This window comes from Spinacia oleracea, chromosome 4 (genome assembly GCF_020520425.1).
Source record: "Spinacia oleracea cultivar Varoflay chromosome 4, BTI_SOV_V1, whole genome shotgun sequence".
Lineage (NCBI taxonomy): Eukaryota > Viridiplantae > Streptophyta > Magnoliopsida > Caryophyllales > Amaranthaceae > Spinacia > Spinacia oleracea.
In genome coordinates, this window is record NC_079490.1 from 174,331,333 (window position 1) to 174,355,196 (window position 23,864).

Sequence of the window (23,864 nt, forward strand, 5' to 3'; positions counted from 1 at the left end):
TCTCCCTCCAAAATCCCAATTGCCTTAAAGTTCGTCACTGAAATTGTCTACCACGAATTGTTATTCATAGCCACACGAATGAGGTTTGCTAGTTTTCCCCCTCAATTGTTCTAATTTTGCGTCGAAAAAATTAGGGTTCTTCGCAAAATTGGGGCATAAAAAAAGAAATTCGATTTGGGGCCAAAAAAAAAAAAAAATCGATTTTTTTTTTTAGGCATTTTTTTTTTTGGGCAATTTTTTTTAATCATTAAATGGACACGTGGCACTCTCCGGTTGCCACGTGTCAAAGTCGTTGCCTGAATCTTGGGTCAACTCCAAAAAACCGGTAAAAGGTCCCAATCAACAAAAAAAATTATGTTTTAGGTCCCATTTCACCAATTTCGTCATAAAAGGTCCTTTCTCGCAAAAAACCGTTTATAAAAGGTCCTTTTTGGCAAAAAATCCTAATATTAAATCCAATCTGGCGATGGGTTCCAATTTTGGTATACTTCATTATTTATGAGATATATTACGAGTATGTTATTGTACTCGTATTTTACGGTTTGTATTTTAGAGATACATTTGTTAATATATTGGTTTCTCCTAAATTGTACTCCGTAATATTTTAGTAATATTATGTTTCCTAATACTAGAACTAGGGTTAGGAAGTTGGGGTATATAAATAGGGATTTCAATACCATTATGATTGACATGTTTGAGATCCTGAGTTTGAGCATAGTTTGAGAGAAACACATGTGAAGTTGATTGATTGATTGAATTGTTAATAACGTTTTGATTAATAATACTTGGGACGTGGGTATACCATGTTATTTATATTGTGTGATCTTTGTCTAGATTTTTATCTCGTTCTATTCCTGACAAGTGGTATCAAGAGCTAAGGTTTGTGATGGAGAAATTTGGTGGAAGGTTCGAGATTCAATTGTTCAATAGAAGGAATAATTTTGCCTTATGGTAGAGCACAGTGAAAGATCTCCTAATCAAGCAAGGGTTGTATGGGGACCCTTGAAGACAAGAAGTCTACCGAAGTAGAAAAGGAAAAGTGGGAAGACATGAAGTTACGTGCAGCATCAACAATCCGCCTTAGCTTTAACCAAATAGGATATAATATAAGGTGCTATGAATTCAGGATCTCACTTTATGTGATAGGCAAAGTGTATTGTAATGATGTGTGTAAATATTTCACCCTAGGGTCATATTTATAGTGTATGGAATATTCTAGAATATAATTAAACCTAAATGTATTAGGATTAAGATATTATAATTAGGGGAGACTTAGGAAACAAGTAACTTTAGTTAGATAAGGAATCTAATGCTTAGAATCCTTAACCTAAAAAAGTTGGTTTCTTATGGCCCAAGCAACTTGCATAGCAAGTTACTAGACGCACAAGAAACCGTGCCATGCCAAGGCATACGACGATGTCTTGCTTGCGAATTGGCGTTGCTGCCATGCTGTTGGCCCAAGGGCGCCAGCAGGCCTGGCGCTAGCGTTGGTTGTCTTGTGTTGGCCCGTGCGTTAGCGCTTTGGCCGGCCTTTATGTTTCCGATTCGATTTTTGATTCCGATAATATTTCTGATTCGGAAAATATTTCCGTTTCCGATAATATTTCCGATTCCATAATATTTCCATTCTCGACAATATTTCCGATTCGAACAATATTTTCGTTTCCGGCAATATTTTCGATACCGGCAATATTTCTCTTTCCGATAATATTTCCATTTCTGAACAATATTTTCGTTTCCGGTAATATTTCCGATTATGGTAATATTACCGATTCGAACCATATTTCTGTTTCCGGCAATATCTTCTTTTCAGACAAATATTCCCGTCTTTGCCTTTTGATGGTTTGTTTAGCTCCCATTGAAACAAATATCCATCATTTTCGATAATCCATTATTTGAGTATTTACTGAATGTTATATTCACCTAAATACTTGATCCGTTCACACACTATTTGCGTGACCCTACGGGTTCAGTCAAAGTAAGTTGTGGCATTAATTTATTAATTCTACTTGAACTGAAGCGGCCTCTAGCTAGGCATTCAGATCACTTGATCTCACTGAATAATTAACTCGTTTAATTAATAATGAACCACATTTATTAGACTTTGCATTAAATGCATGAATGCAAACTTGGACAATGGCATATGTCCTTCAGTTATTTCTCAAGAAAGATTAGGACTCGAAATGGAAGAAGAAGGAGATTTGATAGATCATCTGAATCGTTTCAATGGCTTGATCAACCAACTGAATAATTTCGATGAACAATTAAAGGATGAGGACAAAGTTATTCTTCTACTTGTGTTTGTACCAAAAAAGTATAGTACTTTGATTACTTCTTTGTTGGTGGGGAAACGAAGTTGGCTTTGGAAGAGACTATTGCTGTTCTTCTAGAGAACGAAAAATTTATGAAGCAAGGATTGGGTGACTCGTCAGATGGAGGAGCATTCGTGGTAGATGCACGTGATAAGAAAAAGAAATTTGGTAAGAAGCACAACCCTGATATTAAGTGTTTCTATTATGGAGAGTTGGCATATTCATATTATTGATCCTATTGGGCATTGTGGAGGAATGTGGGTTTGTTGGAACCAAGTCAATATTGACATTCAAATTGTCTCCTTACAACATAGAGTTTGCACATCTTATTGTTATCGATAAGGCTAAATGTACTAAATTTTCTCTATTTGGTCTTTATGCCCCGGCTCAAGAAAGTGAAAAGCTAGAGTTTTGGAATTATTTTGTTTCTTCGATCCAATCTTGTTCTATTCCATGGTGTATCATGGGAGATTTTAATGAACTTCTATGCCTATCAGATAAGAAAGGGGGTACCTCTGTTGAGCCAATATGGTTTTGATGATGACAAACTAAAGTAATCAACTAACGTGGTTTTCAAGTTGTATGTGTGCAAGGATCATTAATGAATAGTTGTGCCCAAGTCATCAATAATAAAGCTTACTGGAAGTTGATGATTGTGAGATGCTTATAACAAAGAAGCATAAAATCCAGAGCTGGAATTGCAGAGCAGTTACTAAGGATGAACTCTAGAGAAGCTGGGAGTTGTAAAGTTTCTGCGGAAGAACTGGAACTCCAAATGAGCTAGAGGAACTCCGAAAGAGATCGAAGCAGCAGTTCCTGAGGGGGAACTCGAAGAGAAGAATTCTGGAGCGTATGAGTTTACATTATGCGCTTCAATGTAAAGGGACATGAACTCGTGTTAGAGGAACTCATGTCTAAGGAACTCGTGTCTAGGAACTTGGTCTGCACCTAAATATAATGTCAGTATGCATTAATCTAATTGTTAGTAAGTTTAGAATATAAACGTGCATTTAGGATAATCTATTTAAGAGTTTTAATTTGATTAAAAGTCTTAATAATATAAATAAGGTAATTGATTAAGTCTAGGATTCTTAAGAAGATAAATAAGGTAATTGATTAAGTCTAGGGTTCTTAATAAGATAATATGTTTTATGTTTTGGAAATCATTAATTAATTAATTAGAGTCCTATTCATTTAGGTAACTTGGAATTAATTAGTTAATTATTTAATTAATTAGAGTCCTATAAAATAGGGAATCCTAGGTAGTCAAGACTAAATAAACGTTTATAAGTAAAACAGTTAGGTTCCTATTTACTTGAGAATCCTATGGAGTCATAGAATAAATTACGTTTAATATAACTGAAAATTAGTGGGTTGGTTTTAGGATCATGGGGATCATGCCTAGAAACTAGGATGCATATATAACTGATAATAGTCATTACTTGGTATTGGCTTGTTCCTCAAATACTTTATAATCCACGTTCATATACCTCATTCTCATCAACAATAGAGGTCATGGGTACATGCCTAAGAACATGGGAATATGGCTGTTAGTTGAGGAGATTATGGGGAAAGCAGTTAAGAGCTCCAACACTATAAAAGAGGATATTTGCATTCATTCCAAAGTGTCTGACTTCTCAGTCATTCCACGGAGTCTGGTTTACGTGGAAGGTAATTAAAGAAAGTATAGTTGTTCCACGTTTATGAGTCAGTTCCTCAGTTCCAAGTTCCTTCAGTTCCTACACTAAAGTTCTTGTTCCTTTACAGTTCTTCTATGCCTCTCATATATTGTAACAAGTTTGGGTTAGGAACTTGAGTGAGCTCCTATTGTATTTGGAAAGGCTTTGAGTGAAGTCTTGAGAGAGTATTAAACACATATGAGCGTGAATGTTATACTCTTTGTATGGGATCCTAAGTTCACGGGGAACTTGGGTTGATAGAGTTTCCAATTAAGTTAGTAACAGGGTCGTTCGCTTGATGAATGAGAGCTCGTCGTTAAAATCCCTCGTGGTCGTGGTTTTGTCTTCTTGATAATTTTCAAGAAAATTTCCACGCTAAATTCTCTCTTGCATTATTTTCTATACTTGCTTTTAAGTTTCTTTTATAATTCCACAAAAATTAGAAGCAAGTTCCAAATTACAATTCAACCCCCCTGTTGTACGTGTTCCATCCGAATAACAGTTGGTATCAGAGCCGGAACTCGCTGATAAGCAGGCAACCCTACTGAGTTAAGTTCCTAGAAGGAGGAACATTTACAAGAAACTTGACGAAAAGAACTCGGTCCTACATATTCAAAGGGACAAGGGAGATCTGAATTTTATTGTTAAATAAGGTCAAAGGTAAATATATCTTCCTTTAGACTTTATTTGTATGCATACATTAATTTATTGCGTGATCCTTGCATTGTTTCTAATGGAACTACTGTTTATTATGATTTAAAATCGAATTTGATAAATTTTAAATCTATTTTTAATAGACGATATTTCAATTTATTTTTTAAAACTACAGTACATTAAAAATGGTTCAAGGAAAACAAGAAAAAGGAACAATGCATATAGCCTCTCTTGGAACTTGGTTTCCATGCGAAGGGAACTTTATTCTTTGGGCAACATAATTTAATGTTATATCTGAAGGAAATAATGCACTTGGCCCAAGTATGCATCAAATGCTAAGTCTAATAAATGCGGTTCAGTATTAATTAATTATGCAAGTTAATAATTCAGTGAGATCAAGTGAACTGTATGCCTAGCTAGAGGCCGCTTAAGTTCAAGTGGAATTAATAATATTAATCCACAGCTTACTCTTGACTGAACCCGTAGGGTCACACAAATAGTACGTGAACGGATCAAGTATTTAAGTGAATTAAATACTCCATTTATTGATATTTGGAATCGACGGATCTCGGTTCCAGTGGGAGCTGAAATCGTCAAAAGGCAAATTATGAATACTCCGGAAACGATGATATTGCCGGAAACGGAAATATGGATCGTATCGGAAATATAAACATTATCCAAGTCGTAGATGTTGCCGGAAACGGAAACATGGTACGTATTGGAAAATATTATCGGAAATGGAAATATTGCCGGAATCGGAAATATTGCCGGAAACGGAAATATTGCCGGAAACGGAAATATTGCCGGAATCGGAAATATTAATCGGAATCAGAAATAAATTCCGGAAACGGAAATATTAAATATTTGTTCGAAACGGAAATTAATTCCGGAATCGGAAACATTAAATATTGTTCGAATCGGAAATGAATTCCGGAAACGGAAAATGAATCGGAAGCGCGACGTACGAAATAAACATCGGACAAGCTTGCTAGACGCAAGGCCCAGCATGAAGCTAGGCCCGCGCCTAGCGAAGCCCGCGCAAAGCGAGCAGCACAAAGAAAACAGCCCGCCCCACCAAGGCATGCCCAGCCAAGCGCAAGGCGAGGCCAGGCTCAGCCAAGGCGAGGCAGCAGGCTGGCCGCGCCCACACATGGGCCGCTCCAGCGGTGCTGGGCCGCGCGCGCGGACAGCGCCCTTGTGGGCTGTTCGTGTGTGTGGTTGTGTTCAGCAAAGCTTCGAATCCTTAGTTGCTTAGGATTTGTCCAGTTAGATTATTTTCCTAAATCTACTAGAGTTAGACGTTTAACTAAACACTAAAAACAAAGGTTTAATTTAAGTCTAATTCTAATTGAATTAGATAAATTAAATCCTAGTAGATTTCTAGTTCCAATAATTCCACCCTATAAATAGGTGATGAATAATCACAATTTATACATCATATTCTCAAGTATTCATATAGTTTTAAGATTAAACTAAGCTTAATAGTTTGCCAAATAATTAAGTACGAATAACATTAAAACCTTAGACTATATTCTAGTTAATTGAATCTAAGGCGGATCCTAACGTGCTGTGGACTATCTACGGAGGGACGACACTTGGAGTCCTAAACTTGTTCTTGTTCAGTTCGGGAGCAGATAGGGAAGGCACGCGTCACATGTATGTATCCTAGATTATGCTAATTGACTATGTGGAAATTAATTTGGATTCCTGGCTTTATGGTTTTTCCGCATGAAATATATGTTTTATATTTGTCATAACCTAACCATATCATTTATTTTACAAAGAACGGTTTTCCATGTATCATGAGTATATTAAATATTTATTTTATGTATGCATGTTGAATCTTAGATCTAGCGGTTTAAAATATTTTTTTTCTAAGCTGCTCCTGCTAAAAAGAACGGAACTCATATCCGAGGAACTCGTGTATGAGGAACTCATATCCGAGGAACCCGTGTATGAGGAACTCATGTATGGGGAACTCCTATCTGAGGAGCTCGTGTATGAGGAACTCGTCTACTGACCACGCTCATCTTATTCTCCAACAAACTCCCAGTAACTTGGGTTGCGCCCATAAAAGAGGAACAATCCAACATTTGGTACAAGTTCATAATTTTTTTAATTGATCGGGAGCTCATTTTTGGGCCTTTGAATGTGGGTGAGGATGACCTGGTGGTTGGGAATTGCATGATTTATGGGGGTTGAGACTTCTCCTCTTTATCCTTTGATCTTCCTCTGGTTGTTAAGAGTAAGTGCCTTACTGTTCCTATTCCCAGCCAACTGATTCATTCGAAGGATTTTATGTTCTCTAACCCTACTTTAAATGGGAGATTTGATTTTAAGAAGGTTTTTAATATTTACAATGAAAATTATTCTTTACAACCGACTTCTTGGTCTTGGATTTGGAAATGTGACACTATTCTGAAAATTAGATTTTTTTTGTTTGGTTGGCTTTCCATGATCGACTCCCTCATAAAAACACCATTTTGTGAGAAACTGATGAGCAGCATTTATGTCACTCTAAGTCGTTATTTTCTTATTTTTTCTTCTAGTTTTCCTTCTCATTTCTTCCTCTATTCTATGATTTTTGCCTATGTTTTTAGTTTTAGCCTAATTCTTAATAATTCTTAGTTTATATCGCTTTTCCTTAGTTTTGTTTAGTTTTTATTCGTTTATTTCAATTTTGTAAGAACTTGGACTAATTCAACAGAAAAGAAGGGAATTCAAGCATACGGTGCGCCCACACGTATTTTTAAGTGTAGGAAATAATACTGTAAAATCCGAAAATGATAAGAAAATGTGGGTCGAATATTTGATGTATATAAGATGCGACGTGTTATAAAACACTGTCTTAGAAGCAAAATTCGCCCCGACTATGGTGCAATCGGAAATGGCGATGCCCCCCATGATTTAACACATTGTTCCTCCGAAATGTACACTCAACTAAGGAGGAATTTGGAACTCATAATAATGCTCAGAATGTAGGTGAAGAGAAGAGAAGAGAGAGTTGTATTTTTCGGTGTTTTGAAAATGAACCCCCAAAACTGATTATAAAGCAACAACAATTTTGTAACCGAAAATCAGATTTTAACGAGGCAATCAAAATGTTTGAATCCTAAAATCAGAATTCAATTGGGAAATCAAAATGGAGACAAGAATCAAGGAACCGTTATTCGTAAATTAACTGGCAGTTACGATATGTCTCATAATTGCTGGACTATCCATTACGACTTGGCCCACAAAGGTGGCTCCACCGCACCGCGCAGTGCCACAAATCGAATCGACCTGACTGCGGCGGCGCCCGTGGGAATACCTCATTCTAGTCCACTTCAAACATTATAAAGCTTACTATTCTATTTAAACTAAAGAAAACTTCTTTTTTCCCTCGATGTGGGACAACCACATTAGCTTTAAATAGTAAGTTTTAAAATCATCCTTTTGCATTTCTACCAATGTGGGACAAACCCATTTTCACAAAATGGTAGAGTTTAAAACTAACTCTTTGCATTATATCCAACAATCCCGCACAAATGCAAATACCCATTTGAAAAAGATAAGAAAAAGAGTTTTGAGCATTTTAAGAAGGTTTGTTACTTAAATGATGAAATTGTGTAATTAGTATTGGATTTAATTTGGTGCTTGTGACTTTGTGAGTCGTATTATCGAAAATAGGCAACTTATAAATTGCCAAATTGATAGTTTATTAGGAAAAAAAGCAGAAGTACAAATTAAGTTTTAACTTAATTGTTAGTTAAAAAGCATGAAAAAAGCGAAGGCTAACCGGATTCCCGGTCCCAGAATCGGTTAGCCTTCAAAATTTTGTACCTGGTTTGACCGGTTACGAGACCGTTTCAAAAAATCGGGACCTGATTATAGTCCGTCCCGATACCGGTTCTTTAATTTTGACCAGGTACCCCTAATACCTACCCATACCATCCATGACTCACTACACGAGTAGAGCCAAACTCGTGTTCGGCTATATTGGCTGGCTTGTTGGCACGGCCGCTCGGTACACTACCATTTCTGTTCCATCAGTCGATCACTTTGGAGAGAGAAAAATAACCTCATCATTCTCAATTTTTTGTGGAAGCTAATACATATACCCCTGGGTATCAAATAGTAACATACCCTGTGCCCTCATTGGTTGTTTTCACAAAAGCAACCCCACATGGGATTAAAATTTAAATCTAAAATAACAACCCCACATGGAATTTAAAATTCGAAACCAATCACAGCCAAGGGTATCATACCCAGGGGATATATGTAGCCTTTTCGAATTTTTTTGTGAGTCTCTTCCATCACCCATTTATCATATCCGTGTCCCAAGTACAAATCACAAATATGTTTACAAAAATGTAAAATTATCAGAAGTCAAGTCAGACGTTCAACTTAGCAAGTAGAGATTGAAGATAAACAAACACCCAAATCTAAATGGCTAACCGTCTAAAACCAATTTGCGCGGGTACACTTCCTCTCCCCCACCCTAAAATTTTCCCCCAAAAATTGAATGCTGGACTTAAGAATTGGAGTAATATTAGGATTAATAACAACAACAGGAACAGAACAAATCGTCGTTTAGTTCTGGGTTTTGGAGTTGTTTGCTCATCTTGGTCTCAGTTTATGAACATGTTTGGCCTTCAAAAGGGGAATTCGTTCTTGGCTTCTGCTAAGCAGACGAGTGCTGTTGAGGAGGTTCAATTTTCTTTAATTCTGCTTCTGTGTTTTCTTATTTCTTTCATTTTTGTTAATGGGTTTATGTTAATTTTACAATTCATGTTAATTTTAGACCTGATTCAAAATTTAGCTTGTTATTTATTGCTTTGTGGTTTCTGTTTGTTTTGGGTTAATTTTGTGTTTGGTGTAAAGGAGCCACAAAGGCAATGACTCAATGAGTGAGTGATATAGAAAGGGATTTGATTCAAGGTCTTGGGTATTACAATTTACACCCCAAGACTTTAAACGACTAAGCTAGTTGACGACTACTTGTCTTTTCTGCTGATAATTTTGTAGTATGCAGTAGCGTTATTGCAATTGTTGGATCAAATACATGGGAATACAAAGTAAAAGGAGAAAATTTTAGCAGAATTCTATTCCCTTTCTAAGTTCCTATTTGTGAAGTGGCATCACTGGTATGGGAAAATTCAGACCTTGTTATTAGGTCCTAATATGTTGCTGCTACTCTAGGGCTCCAGGCCGTTCAGTAAACATGATATGACAACGTTGTTGCCTTGTTGATGTCAAAGAACCTAATGCTTAAAATGTTCAGGCCTTGGCATAATGGGGATATTTAGATTTGGGTGAAGAAATTTTAATTGAGACTCTTATTTGTTGGTTTAGTGATTCTGTTCATTTCATCATAAAGGCTTTGAAGAATGTTGAATGGCCAGAGCAGTTTCCATTTAAGCCGGAAGATTTCCAGCGCTATGATGAGTAAGGTTCTAAAGAATTGCTCCGCTTCAAATTTTCATCTGAAATTTCCTGCAACCGTGGTCTTATACTTTTTTTCTTAACATATTTTGCTTCCTCATTGGATTACAGTAGATGTGTTTTGCAGGTCAAATGATACATTTTTCTATGATTCACCACGTTTTGTAACTCACATTGATGATTATGCTATTGCTGCACTCACTAAATATTACTCAGAGGTTTTCCCTCCTAGTAACACTCCAGGAGTCAGTATGTTGGATATGTGTAGTAGTTGGGTGAGTCGTCTAATTCCACTCATTTTGTTGCTTCAGACTTTCAGAGAAAGTTCAATGTACAAATACCTGATAATTTTATCTTCATGCATACATAATTGTTCTAGGTTAGCCATTTTCCAAAAGGATACAAGCAGGAAAGGATAGTAGGAATGGGCTTGAATGAGGAAGAGCTCAAGAGGAATCCAGTAAGACCCTTTTTATGTAAATATGACATAAACTTCTGTGTATTTAGTTACTTACTGTATTGCCTTTATGAATTTTATGTCAACAATAACTCATAAAAAAACTTCTGTTAGGACTTTTGTTCGATTGGCGATTTGTTTTAACTTTAGGAGATATTCTTGAAATTGAGTTTATCTTAAGGGTTAGTGCTCTTGCTAGGCTGTTGAAATCATGTTAGATATTGTCTTCTTTCTCTAGTCCTGTTCTGCCTTTTCTTTCTGTCCTAATTCCGAAAGATGTTTGTTTTTTCGCTGAGTGTACCGTTTCTGACTTTCTATCCAACAAAGGGAATTTCAAGCCTCAAGGGATGATGCAGACTTACAGACCGAGGTCTAACGACTTGCCTGTAATGAACAAAATTGGACTTGAATTTCTTAACATCAAGAGGGCCTGGGAATAGATGATACAGAGTGACAGACCAGGGTCTAACGACTTGCCTGTCATGGAAATAGCTGTACTGGAATTTCTTAGCTTCAAGAGGGGCTGGTAGCCTGGGAATAGTCATATTTTATGTCAACTATATCCTATATGTGCAAATGCCTGGAGAAGTTTTCAACTTCAAGAAATAAACATTGAACAAGATTACTTACCATATAGTAGCACTTCTTAACCACTTAAAGGTAGTAATACTGAAGAAGAAATCTTTGGATCAAATAAAATTGTAACAAACAGATACTTTCTACTTATATCTGAGAGAGAAACGTCTTTCTACTTGAAATGGGTGAAGAAAGCTGATCTTGGCTTCTTACTGGTTTCTAACATATTTAATAGCAAATTACAATTAGTGCCAGTTATAGAATAATATAGTGTGAATCTAGCAACTAAGTAAGCTCTTAGATGAGTTCTGATATTCATCTTTCTCTGATCCTCTGGTTGTAAAGGTGAATATTAGTCTCATCCAAACAAGTCTAACTAGATTCTTTTTGCAGGTCCTGACAAAATATATTGTGCAAGACTTGAACGTTAATCCTAAGCTTCCATTTGAAGATAACTCTTTTGACGTTATAACTAATGTGGTACGCACATCTGTAACTTTAATGATTCTTCTCTCCCCCCCCCCCCCCCCCCCCCGTGGTATCTGTCAACTATGATTTACACGTTATTGTATTTATGTCAGTTGTCTCTTACTCAGTAACAACGTGCAGGTAAGTGTGGACTATCTGAACAAACCACTTGAGGTATTCATGGAAATGAAACGGATTCTCAAGCCCAGTGGTTTAGCTATAATGAGGTGATAATTTATTCTAATTTATTTCAGCACCCCTTTCAATTTTAGGTTTTAACAATTCTCACAGCTAAAGAAATTGTTTCTTGTTGCTTTTTATTTATTTTATTTTTCTTGTAGAAAAGGGTCAATCTCTTCCCTCTGTTTATAGGATTGTAACTGACTGTATAATGCATGCTAAAATAATTTATGTGGGTAGGTTTTATGTTTAACCTCAGACAGTCAGACCAAATGGCAGTTTTTGAGATGTTATCTGACTTTCGTGACCTTGTAAGATGATGAGCAATACAAATCTGTGCAGCAGTTTCATATTTTCCTTTCATCCCCGAACCATTAATTTTTGTCTCCCTCCCTCTCCCCCATTCAGCAATTGTTCTTTGTACTTTTCTGTAATCTTGGGTTTCATGTAAACACACAGCTTCTCCAATCGATGCTTTTGGACAAAAGCAATCTCAATATGGACATCGACGGGTGATGCAGATCATGCTATGATTGTTGGAGCGTATTTCCATTATGCCGGAGGGTTTGAACCTCCACAGGTAAATTTTGATTTTCCAACTTATTTCATCTTCCTACTGTCTTCCAGAGTTCCAGTTGCTATATTATCCATTTTTTAGGCACGTATTGTCTGGTATATGCTCCCAAATTTCAGTTGTTTTTTATTGGATATCTTTGATAGTGCTTATAAACTTAGTTTGAAAGCAAAAGAACATTGGACTTTACATAGGATATACACATGTATGTATATCTTCTGAGGCCTCATAGAGTACCTGCAACTCTGCAAGTGAGAAATTACGCGTCAACTTTTTTAGACTGCAGGCTTAGATCATATTCAACAGTGTGCAAGTTTTAGTTATAAATTTACCTTCAAATGATCATTTGATAGAAGATGTTTTAAACAGGGAAGTGCATGGGAGCCGATGGGCATCATGTACTTACTTACTATTAGGGTAATTTTATCAGGCTAGTGAAGATAAAGACGAAGTTTGACCAGAGAATTTCTTCAGGCATGAATAGAGAATCACACATCTGCCTCTTATAAAGATTAAAAAAAAAAGTACTCCATGGTATACGTGCCATACATCTATTACAGAGTATATGCATTTGACTGACCTCATAACTTCCTTGTAGATAAAGAAAATTGAATAATGATAATTAAACTCCAAGCATCCTGATTAGACAAATAAACTTTGTATATCAACCAACCGGCATTGCCTCATTGGGGACTTACTGAATGAGACCTTTGATTATTCTTAAATTTTCATCAACTTTTCCCGCGTCTTGCAAGCTTGTTGCCTGTGACTTACTTTTCTGCACTTACTATCGCAGGCTGTAGATATATCTCCCAACCCTGGTCGGTCAGATCCTATGTACATTGTATATTCCAGGAAGGTATCAACAGCATAAATTTTAGCACGAGCTTCAGCTGATTTCTAGTCTTGGCGTCTTCCCTTGCAAGTTGTGGTATGTTGTGAAAGTTTCTCCCCAACCTCTCTACATGCATGATCAGTCACACAACTCCGATTTGCATATTGTAATAAGAGTTCCCCAAAATTCCGAGTCATATGGCCAAGTAGTACACTGTAGTTAACTTTTGCTTTCATAGCTATTTGTTTATTTATTTACTGCAATATTGGTTTGAGTCTCTGAGAAAGAAGTTGAAAATGTATTATTCTTAACATATTATTAATAAAAATAAAAATAAAAAAACTCGAATTTCACCAGTCTTGCTGCTCTGGTATTTCTCCAGTAAGAACCGTGCCTTTTGCTTCTTGTCTTACCTTTTTAATTAGTTCCACGGTTTAAGGAAGTGAAATATGCCATGCAGCATACATGAGTATAGCCTGCTCAACTCACCAAACGAATATAACTAGCGTCAAGATAAGCCAATTGTCAATTAGAGGGCCTAAACAGTGGCTACAGTCATGCAAGAAAATACACAGAACAGCCACTTTATATCAGATCAGAATGGTTCTGATCGGTATTGAACCATCTAAATTGGTACAGTTCATTATTGTAACAATGAAAGTGATACACAAGTCCTATAAAAGTCTGAAAATAGATAAAGAATTGTCTATTAGCTCAATACATAACAACACCATTCAGATCAGATACTAGAATCCTTGTCAGAAATCTGAAGACCTGAAAATAATACTATGTTGCAGAATGAGAAAATGACTGATTATTCTGATCTAAATATGAACTACTACACATTATAGAATGAAAAGAAACCAGATAATTTTAGCTGCCTAGTATGTCAGCTGAATGTTAGTTTGATTCACATGACATTAATATCAGACGCATGCTCATAAAACATAATGTACCTTGTGCAAAGGTGCTTTCGAACTAATGTATGCTGAAAGAGTAAAGCTTATTGCACATATTGATTGGTTCATACTCCCAAATTTGGGCTAATTTTAAATTGAATACTTTCAATAGTGGTTTGCTTATTTCGAAAGCAAAAGAACATAGAACTTTACATAGGATCTTTACATGTACGTATGTTTTTCTGCGGCCTCGTTGAGTACCTGCAAGTGAGAGATCAAGTGTCCAATTTGGACAAACCTTACCGAGACTGCAAGCTTAGATCACATTCAAAAGAGTGCAGGTTTCAGTCATGAATTTACCTTTGAAGAAACATTTGACAGAATTTGAAGCTACAAACTATATCATGCTTGAAAAAGTACATCTTTTCAGATAAATCAACCTTAAAGAAACAGAATTCTAATTTTATCATGCTGATGTGACATAATGCCAACTTCTTTGCTAAGAATTTCTTCTTCGAGTAATCAGCACTTAATCCAGATTCTGCAGCAATATCTCAGCTTTACAGTTGATTGAACCAAATTTATCTAATACTTTTGGTGACTGGTAAGAAACTAGTTCAAAGGAGCGGCATTAAATATGGAAAACCAGTAATTAGTACAGAGTATTAATGTAAAATAATCCAAGTCAAAAAAAATACACTGAAAGTCCGAACAAGCAACATTCATAGCTTCAACCAAAAGCATTACCAGCCTCTATAAATCCTCGAGTATTACAGAACAGGGTAAAGATAGTCGTTTCCCTCTGAGTGCTCTACCCACAAAAGACTATGTTGACAATGCCTTCAGGCACTTCAAAATTCCTGTCAGTCCTTCTGGTTCTGACAATATGTGCCTCCTATGCATCAGCAGATTCAATCCAACAGAGTTTTCTTCAATGCTTTGATAGGAACAGAATATCCAATTCCCCACTTCCCCCATCATGTTATACGCCGACAAATTCTTCCTTCTCTATTGTCCTCCAATCCACTGCTAACAACCTAAGGTATCTCGTGCCTTCTGTGAAAAAGCCTGAACTTATTTTAATGCCAACAGACGAATCCCATATCCAAACTGCTGTTATATGTGCAAAAAAGCTAGGGGTTCAGCTAAGGATTCGTAGTGGGGGGCATGATTATGAAGGAGCTTCTTATGCATCCGAGATGGAAGAACCCTTTGTTATCCTTGACATGGCCAAACTTCGAATGGTAACAGTTCAGATTGAAGATACGAGTGCTTGGGTGCAGGTTGGTGCCACCATTGGTGAGCTCTACTACAAGATATCAGTAGAGAGCAAGGTCCATGGCTTTCCTGCTGGGTTGTGCTCTAGCTTGGGTGTGGGAGGGCACATCACAGGGGGTGCTTATGGTCCAATGATGAGAAAATATGGGCTCGGAGCTGACAATGCCATTGATGTTCGGATGGTAGATGCCAATGGTCAGATTCTCGATCGTAATTCCATGGGGGAGGATTTGTTTTGGGCCATCAGAGGAGGTGGTGGTGGGAACTTCGGGGTCATCTTAGCATGGAAGGTTCAGTTAGTCCCGGTACCAGAAAAGGTGACAGTTTTTACTGTTGCGAAAACCTTGGAGATGGGTTTAACAAAAGTCTTAACCAAATGGCAACAAGTTGCTGATAAGACAGATGAAAATCTCTTCATCAGAGTCATAATGCAAAACTCGAAAACCCCTAAGGGTGACAAAACTATGTTAGGTTTGTTTCAGGCCTTGTTTCTTGGATCAGCTGATGAGCTACTCAAAGTTATGCAACGTGATTTTCCCGAATTAGGGTTGCAAAAGAAAGACACTTCTGAAGTTAGTTGGATAGAATCAGTACTTTATATCGCTAACTACCCCTCTGGAACGAAGCCTGAAATCTTCCTTGAAGGAAAGCCAACATTCTTGAATTACTTCAAGGCAAAGTCAGACTTTGTTAGGGAAGCTATACCAGAAAGTGGACTTGAAGGTATGTTTAAACAGTTAATGGAAGACGAGGGTTCTCTAATGATCTGGAACCCTTACGGTGGGATGATGAGCAAGATACCTGAGTCTCAGACCCCATTTCCTCACAGAGCTGGGACCAAATTCATGATCCAGTATGTGGTAACTTGGCAAGATGGGGAAAGTAGTAAAACTAGGCATATGGACAGTATTAGGAAGCTGTATAACTATATGACACCTTATGTATCTATGTTTCCTAGGGAAGCGTATGTGAATTATAGGGATCTGGATTTGGGTATGAACAAAGATGGGTATGCTAGCTTTATACAGGCAAGTGCATGGGGTAGCATGTACTATAAAGATAATTTTAACAGGCTAGTGAAGATCAAGACCAAGTTTGACCCTGAGAATTTCTTCAGGCATGAACAGAGCATCCCACCTCTTCCGGTTATGGAAAACAAAAAAGTTACTCAATGGGATACAACATGCCATACATCCGATGATCAGGTGTAAGAGGCTTGTTTAGTTGTTTTATCAGTATGCTGTGAACTTGTGAAGCTTGTTTTGTAGTTTTTCCTTGTAATATTTTGTCAAACAATGTTTTTTAAGATGTATTATGTAAAAAAAGTTGAATGGAATTTTATTATATTGTTGTTGAAAGTTACTAGTATATATATAGTATACGGAAATGATAAAGGTCGCAACATGCGACCTTTAAGCTGTGTCACAATGGTGACATGGCACGCCTATATGTCATAAATGTATTTGGAAACTAAAATATTTAGATTATGTAACCTATTATACATGTTACAAAAAAGGTAGGAAAATCTTAATATTCTAACTTATAAGTTGAATGTAATTTTATATTTCAGAAAATAATTCTAATTTGTGTAGGAAAAATAGAAAAAAAAAATACTTTTAATTATTTATATGATATAAGAAATTAAAATAAAAAATAATACTAATTTATACTTAGAAAATAAAAAATACAGTACATTATAAAATAAAAGATAAGGAAAAGGTTTTTCGTCTTTATTGATTTATTGGGTTTGTTCTTTCACCTTCATCTTTCCCGTCTACGTCCCTGGCACGCCCCTCCCCCATAAGAATAAAAAATTTGTTCTTCAATGGATGACCATGGTTTGAAATTCAACAACAATCAGCAATTAAGCCTGTTTCTCAATCTCTCTTTTAATTTCATCAATCAATCATCAACGAAAAGTTATCTCTTTTAATTTCATCAATCAATCATCAACGAAAAGTTAAAATTGGGAATTAGAAAATCTCATCTCTTGTAAATAGGTAATCTGATCACAATCCCTATGATTCTGCGTATCTCATCGGTGAAAAGTTATCATCAAGCTAATCAATTTGTTTTCAGCGTATTAAAAAATCTCATCATTATTTGTCAGCGTATCTTTGTTTTCATATGATTGCTTGTTAATTAATATGTTAATCCTTCTCTTAGTGAAGTATTAATATGAATATTCAATAGATGTTTCACATGGCATAAACTATAATTGTATCTGCCTAAAAATCATACTCTGTACTTTCAATTGCTGAGTTGTTATATGCAATGTAAAAACAAATCAAGGATAAAAAAACGAGTCACATTTAATCATTATAATTAAAATTATATTTTAAAGTAATGTATAATTATGAATTTATATTACATAAAATATATTATTAGATTATAAATTAGTGTATTTTTTAAATTAAACTAATGTATTTTTTAATTGCACAAAAGTATATTATTAGATTATGAATTTTATGTTTTCAATTTGTAATTTATAAGATAAAAGGAAATATATATTTACTATAAATATAATGAATATTTGTTTCCTTCTTTATATCGACCGCTTTATTTATATATTTTGATAGTAAAAAAAAAATTGATGACGTGTATCCTATATGGCACCTATTTGTACCAATAAAATATTGACACGTAAGATTGCTACAACAAAATATTGTCGCAACTTGCGACCTATATCATCGTCCGTTAATATATCACGCAAATAGTAATAATGTGTTTGTTTCTGGTTCAGTGGAGCAACATTAACTTATGAAGTTATGATTCTTCGAGTTGTGGGATTGATTTCCATACTTTTGTTTGTTTTGCTTTCTTAACTTTTAGAAGAAGAAAAAAACAATTTTTTTCTAAATATAGTTAACACTGGGTCTAACATAAAAATAAAAATAAACAGAACAGGGTCTCCGATTTTTCGGAGACGGCCCTGGATATGCATATTGTAGGAACCTTAGAGATTCACCAAGTAATAAAACATTTAGCAAACTTTTGCTTTACCATTCTTTGGCTTTGAATTTAGTAGGTTATAAGTGGGAAAAGGCTAGGGATACACTTGGTGTGCAAAGGTATCTTGCACACCACCAATTACACAATGCCACCTCACAAATCCCACTAAAAAAAAAGAGGGAAAAGCTTTCTGAAATATTTTTTTTGGGCGGCAAATATTTTCAGCCATTTGCGCCATTCTGTTCACTTGAGCAGGATTTAATTGCGCCAAAATACCCATTTTCATCTTTGCGCCAAACACTTTTTCACCTCAAATTTTCATCTTTCACCTCCACTAATAATAAGAGAAACTGCAAAGAACCATTTTTTCTGGTTTATATTGCTAAAGCAACTGCAAAGTATGTGATTCATTTTTTCCACCCTCTGAATTTCTATTTCTCGTTCCATTTTCTGCCATTTTCGAAAGCATTAACTATCTAAATGAGTTATAATTTTTTTCGAAGCATATAAAAGTCTGCCATTAAAAGAACTTCCATGGATTTAGTGATGCATATAACATGTTTGATGAAATTACTAAGAGAGTTTCAATCATATTTAGTATAGTGTTTCAGTTGCGATGTACTGGAAATGATGAATTGAAAGTGACAAAAGCTTGACCTATTGCAATGGCTGGAAAAGATAGTTAATATATATTGCAATGGATGTAACTGTTATTTGTCTTTCTACGAAACTGGAGATGATGAATTGGAAGTGACAATGTTGAAGCTTTTGTATAGCAATGAACCTGTTTGATTCAGTTATGATTTTTTATTCTAGAAATTGTATAGACGATACTCATAAATCTGTTTTGGTTGTAGAATTTGTATAAAAAATACTCATTAAAAAAATAAAAATAAATGAATAGGGGAAAAATATATTATTTTTCAACAACCACGTAGGTTCGAACACGGGTTTAAGCTAGTGTAAGGGTAATCAAGTAACCAATTTAACGGGGGGTATCAGCACAACATAGTGGGCTACCTAAAATTTTATATAAGATACGGTAGCTAATGAAGTTAATAAACAGTATGTATTCCAATTTCAGTATACATGTAATGATCCCACAAATTAAAACACGAACTCTTCAAATGCAACATTTATTAATAACAAGATATATCACAATTAAAACACTCCGTCAAAAAATAAACTCGTGTTTGTTGAACTTATCCGTCAAAAAATAAAAATAAAACAAATTTATCCGAATTACCCTTTGTGCATCAGGAATCAACTTGGGTTCATAATTCGACGTGGTGAAGACTCTCGTGATGAAGTTAATTCATTTGTCAAGTGAAAGCTTTCACGACTTAATTCATTCGTGATGAAGTTATTTTCTTATTTTATTGTATTATACGAAAGGGTGATTTGTTAATTGATATAGAATTTTTTTAAAAAAATATGATTAAAAGAACTAAAATCATACTCCCTCCATATAGATAAAAATATTTTATGTTGCAAATGTTAACGTGCTGATACCCCTTTGTCATTATGGTCATTGCTTTACTGCTTGAACTTCAATATATTTGCGATTAACATGTGTTCGAATCCTGGCTCTAGCAAAAACACTGTTTTTAAAAAAATGACATCTTTTTATGGGATCATTGATTTTTATAAGTCGTATAAATTGGTATTGCAATTGTAAATGTGTTGATACCCCTTGTCATAGTGGTGGTAACTTCAACGCTTCTGCCTTACATTCACCCGTGTTCGTATCTTAACAATAGGTTAGGATTTTTTTTTTAAAAATCTCACGTTTCTTTCAATCGATGAACCAAAATCACTATGAATTTTATTTGTTGTGTACAAAAGTAATTCTAGTTGATCCTTTAAAAACAAAACATAATCTATGTACTATAAAACCTTCCCTGAAACTAAAATCATGTTATATGTAAAAAGTTGAATTTGTTTTGATCCTTTAAACACAAAAGAGATTATATGTAAAACAAACCCCTCCCAAAATTAACACCATGTTGATTGTATTTGTTATGTTCAAAACTAAATATTTTGTGATCCTATTAAAAAAAAATAGATTTACGTAAAATATACCACTCCCAAAAAATAAATAATTGTTTAGAAATCATCTCAATCTCCTATATAAAAAAATAAAATATAAAAATTATGTCACAAATGTTAACAAATCATTTATGGGATCATTTTAATAAACTATAAATCATAGTTATAGAATTAAGAATATATTTTGGGTAACTATTACTTTTATGGCAATGATTAGATTTAGTGTAAAAATCGTCAATGTATAATTATAAGTATCATTGAACTATATACGTATCATTATAAATAATATGAGTTATTTTTAACCGCCTATACTTCGTGTTATTTGTAGCCGTAAAGTTTGTTTATGGGGACTAACACAACATTTATTATCCCCATTGTTTATCAACATTGGTTGTAACAATTAATTAATATGAATATTACATTTAAAAAAAAATATAAGTCATGATCTTAAGAAAACAAATTGATAGTAAAGAATAATATTGAATAATACGCGAAAAATATCCGTACGAAAATAATCTGTGTCAAGTTATATATATTTTATTTATGCTAACCTAATTTTATAACGGTACACAAATAAATAAATAATTATTTAGAAATCATCTCAATTTTTTTAAGTTATATATATATTTTTTATTTACGTTAACCTAATTGTATAACGTTACACAAATATTATAATTTGAATGAAAAATAAATAATTGTTTAGAAATCATCTCAATCTAAATCCTATATATAAAAAAATAAAAAAATAAAAATTATGTTGCAAATATTAACAAATCATTTATGGGATCATTTTAATAAAAAAAATAAATTATAGTTAGAGAATTAGGAATGTTTTTTGGGTAACTCATTACTTTTATGGCAATTATTAAATTTAGCGTAAAAATCGTCAACATATAATTATAAGTATCATTTAACTATATATAGTATCTTTATGAAAAATCTGAGTTATTTTTTCACGCCCATATTTCATGTTATATGCAGCCGTAAAGTTTTTTTATGGGGACTAACACAACATTATATTTATTATCCTCATTGTTTATCAACATTGGTTATAACAAATAATTAATATAAATATTACATTTAGAAAAATATATATAAGTGATCATGATCTTAAGAAAATTCAAATTGATAGTAAAAAATAATATTTAATAATACGCGCAAATGTTTGTATGACAATAATTTGTATCAAGTTATATATATATTTTATTTATGTTAACCTAATTTTGTAACGGTACAAAAATATTTAAATAATTGTTTAGAAATCACCTCGATTTTTTTTAAGCTATATATATATATATATATATATATATATATATATATATATATATATATATATATATATATATATATATATATATATATATATATATATATATATATATATATATATATATATATATTTTATGTACGTTAACCTAATCTTATAACGGTACACAAATTAATGTTATAATTGAATGAAAAATCAATCATTATTGTGAAATCATCTGAATCTAAATACATAAAAAATAAAATCATCGGATTATAATAGGGTTTAGGGATCATTTTAGTGAGTGATAAAGACTCGTTGCTTCCCACCATGATTATTTACAAGGAAATAACATATTATTTGAATTTGTAAGAGATTATTTACGGGATCATTTTAGTGATAAAGAAATCAGAAAACTGAGCTAATTTTGTTCTACTCCGTACAATTTTTTGGTAACTTGTTACTTTTATCGGGAGTACGCGAATATTTAATGTCCCTATTATCAAAGAGGTATATTGGAAATATAACACTGAATTTATATTTACTCTAGAAAATAATTTTAAAAACTTTACTCTTTGATTTTTTCTAAGATAAAATGATCCCGTGTAATTATCTATTCAGATTAAAAAAATGTTGTGTTATGCAGTTACAAGGATTCGAACAAGGGTGCAGGGTACATAATCAAGGCGCGTCTTGGTGACCATCTTGGCAAGGGGTATCAACACATGAATATTTACAATACAAAGTATACAACAAGAATGATTATAGATTTTATGATAAGATTTCAATTACACCCTACTGTGTTAGATGGCAATAAAATGATCCTCTAAACACATTATATATTTTATTGAGCATGAACAAAGGAAATCTGATTCTGCGTTTCCAAGATTAATCTGAACTTCAATTGCAATTATAGATTTTATGTTGCAGTATAAATTGTTAATTTATTAAATCCGATTTTATTAAATATGGGATTTGTTGCAAATTCATAAATTTGGGACGTTCAAATTCCAATTGCAAATTCATTAATTTGGGATTTATCAATTGCAAGTAACCATCATGAATCCGCCCAAAAAATAGCACCACCACAATTTTCGATTGTCTGTGGAGGAGGAAAATGAAGGTGGCGATCGTCGAAGAGAGAAACTTTTTTTTGGGCATCGAAAAATAACCCGATGAAATTCTGGGGCTGAAATTTGTTAATCAATCCCAAAGTCGCCGATAAAAGTCGCGATTCACCCGCCGCTAAAAACCATCGTTCATCAGCCCAAATTAATGGAGAACCATAAAGCACAAATAAATGTATTTAAATGAAAAATAAATAAATAATCAGAAGAACAATGAAGAACAAGAAGAACAGTGAAGAACAACCAGAAGGAGAGAGAACCTTGTAAGGGAACAAAAAAAATATTTTCTCTCTCCTAACTTTTTTTTGGGAATTAATTAAACATTATTGGAAAGGTAAAAGAAATTTGAAATTCAAATTAAAAATTTAAAAACAGATTTCAAATTTTAAATTGAAATTTTCAAAAGAAGAGAATCTTTCACAAATGATGTGACATTGTGTAATTGGTGGTGTACTGGTGTGCAAGATGCTCTTGCACACCATGTGTACCCCTAGCATCATCCTTATAAGTGTGTTCTTCACTAGTTTAATCTAGACATTTCAAGTTACTAGGCTCAAAGTTTTTAGAACAAGAAATCGTGGCCTCCAACGATAATTTTGAACTATGAAATGAGTACTAGGGTCATAGCAACAACAAGGGCACATCCCATGTGATGGATCTACATTATTGAGGTTGATGTTTTATTCATTGTATTATTGCTTCTTCACAAGTTTTTTTAACAGAAAACCAATCACTTATAGTGAGACAACATTGGTGTCGAGTTGATAAAGTCGGTGACCCATTCACGTCGACCAAAATAGTAGGTGTGCTCTCCTTTTATCGAAGGCATTAATAAGTACTCTGTGACACTCACTTCATTATTTCGTTTAATAGTTTTGATCTCTAACATTTGAAGTTTCTTAGGATTGAGATTCTCTTATATTTCACACCATTTTTAAGAATTTGACCTGTGTAACTGGATTGGTTTACTCGCGAGATGTACCAGTCCAATAAGGTTGATCTTCTTACCCAATAATTGTCTTTGACAATTATCGAGGACATTAACAAGTCATACTCACTTTGTTAGTTTGTTTCATAGGTTCGATTCCTAACAATTGTGTATTTTGATGATTGAAATTCTCTTATATTTCTCCACCATTCTTAAAGTGTGACAT

General features: G+C 34.1%; 2 protein-coding genes across 2 annotated transcripts; both read left to right on the forward strand.

Annotated features, from left to right (window-relative positions):
• The first annotated feature begins 8,959 nt into the window (after positions 1-8,959).
• Positions 8,960-13,515, forward strand: LOC110786520 (uncharacterized). Its single transcript, XM_021991073.2, has 8 exons — positions 8,960-9,334; positions 10,005-10,072; positions 10,197-10,344; positions 10,449-10,529; positions 11,496-11,582; positions 11,712-11,797; positions 12,210-12,330; positions 13,121-13,515. Exons 1-8 carry the CDS (start codon positions 9,074-9,076, stop codon positions 13,196-13,198), a joined length of 930 nt encoding a protein of 309 aa, XP_021846765.1. The 5' UTR covers positions 8,960-9,073; the 3' UTR covers positions 13,199-13,515.
• Positions 13,516-13,669: 154 nt separating this feature from the next.
• LOC110786519 (berberine bridge enzyme-like 13) lies at positions 13,670-16,694 on the forward strand. The gene has a single exon (XM_021991072.2). The coding sequence runs from the start codon at positions 14,886-14,888 to the stop codon at positions 16,545-16,547; it is 1,662 nt and encodes a 553-aa protein (XP_021846764.1). The 5' UTR covers positions 13,670-14,885; the 3' UTR covers positions 16,548-16,694.
• The last annotated feature ends 7,170 nt before the right edge of the window (positions 16,695-23,864 follow it).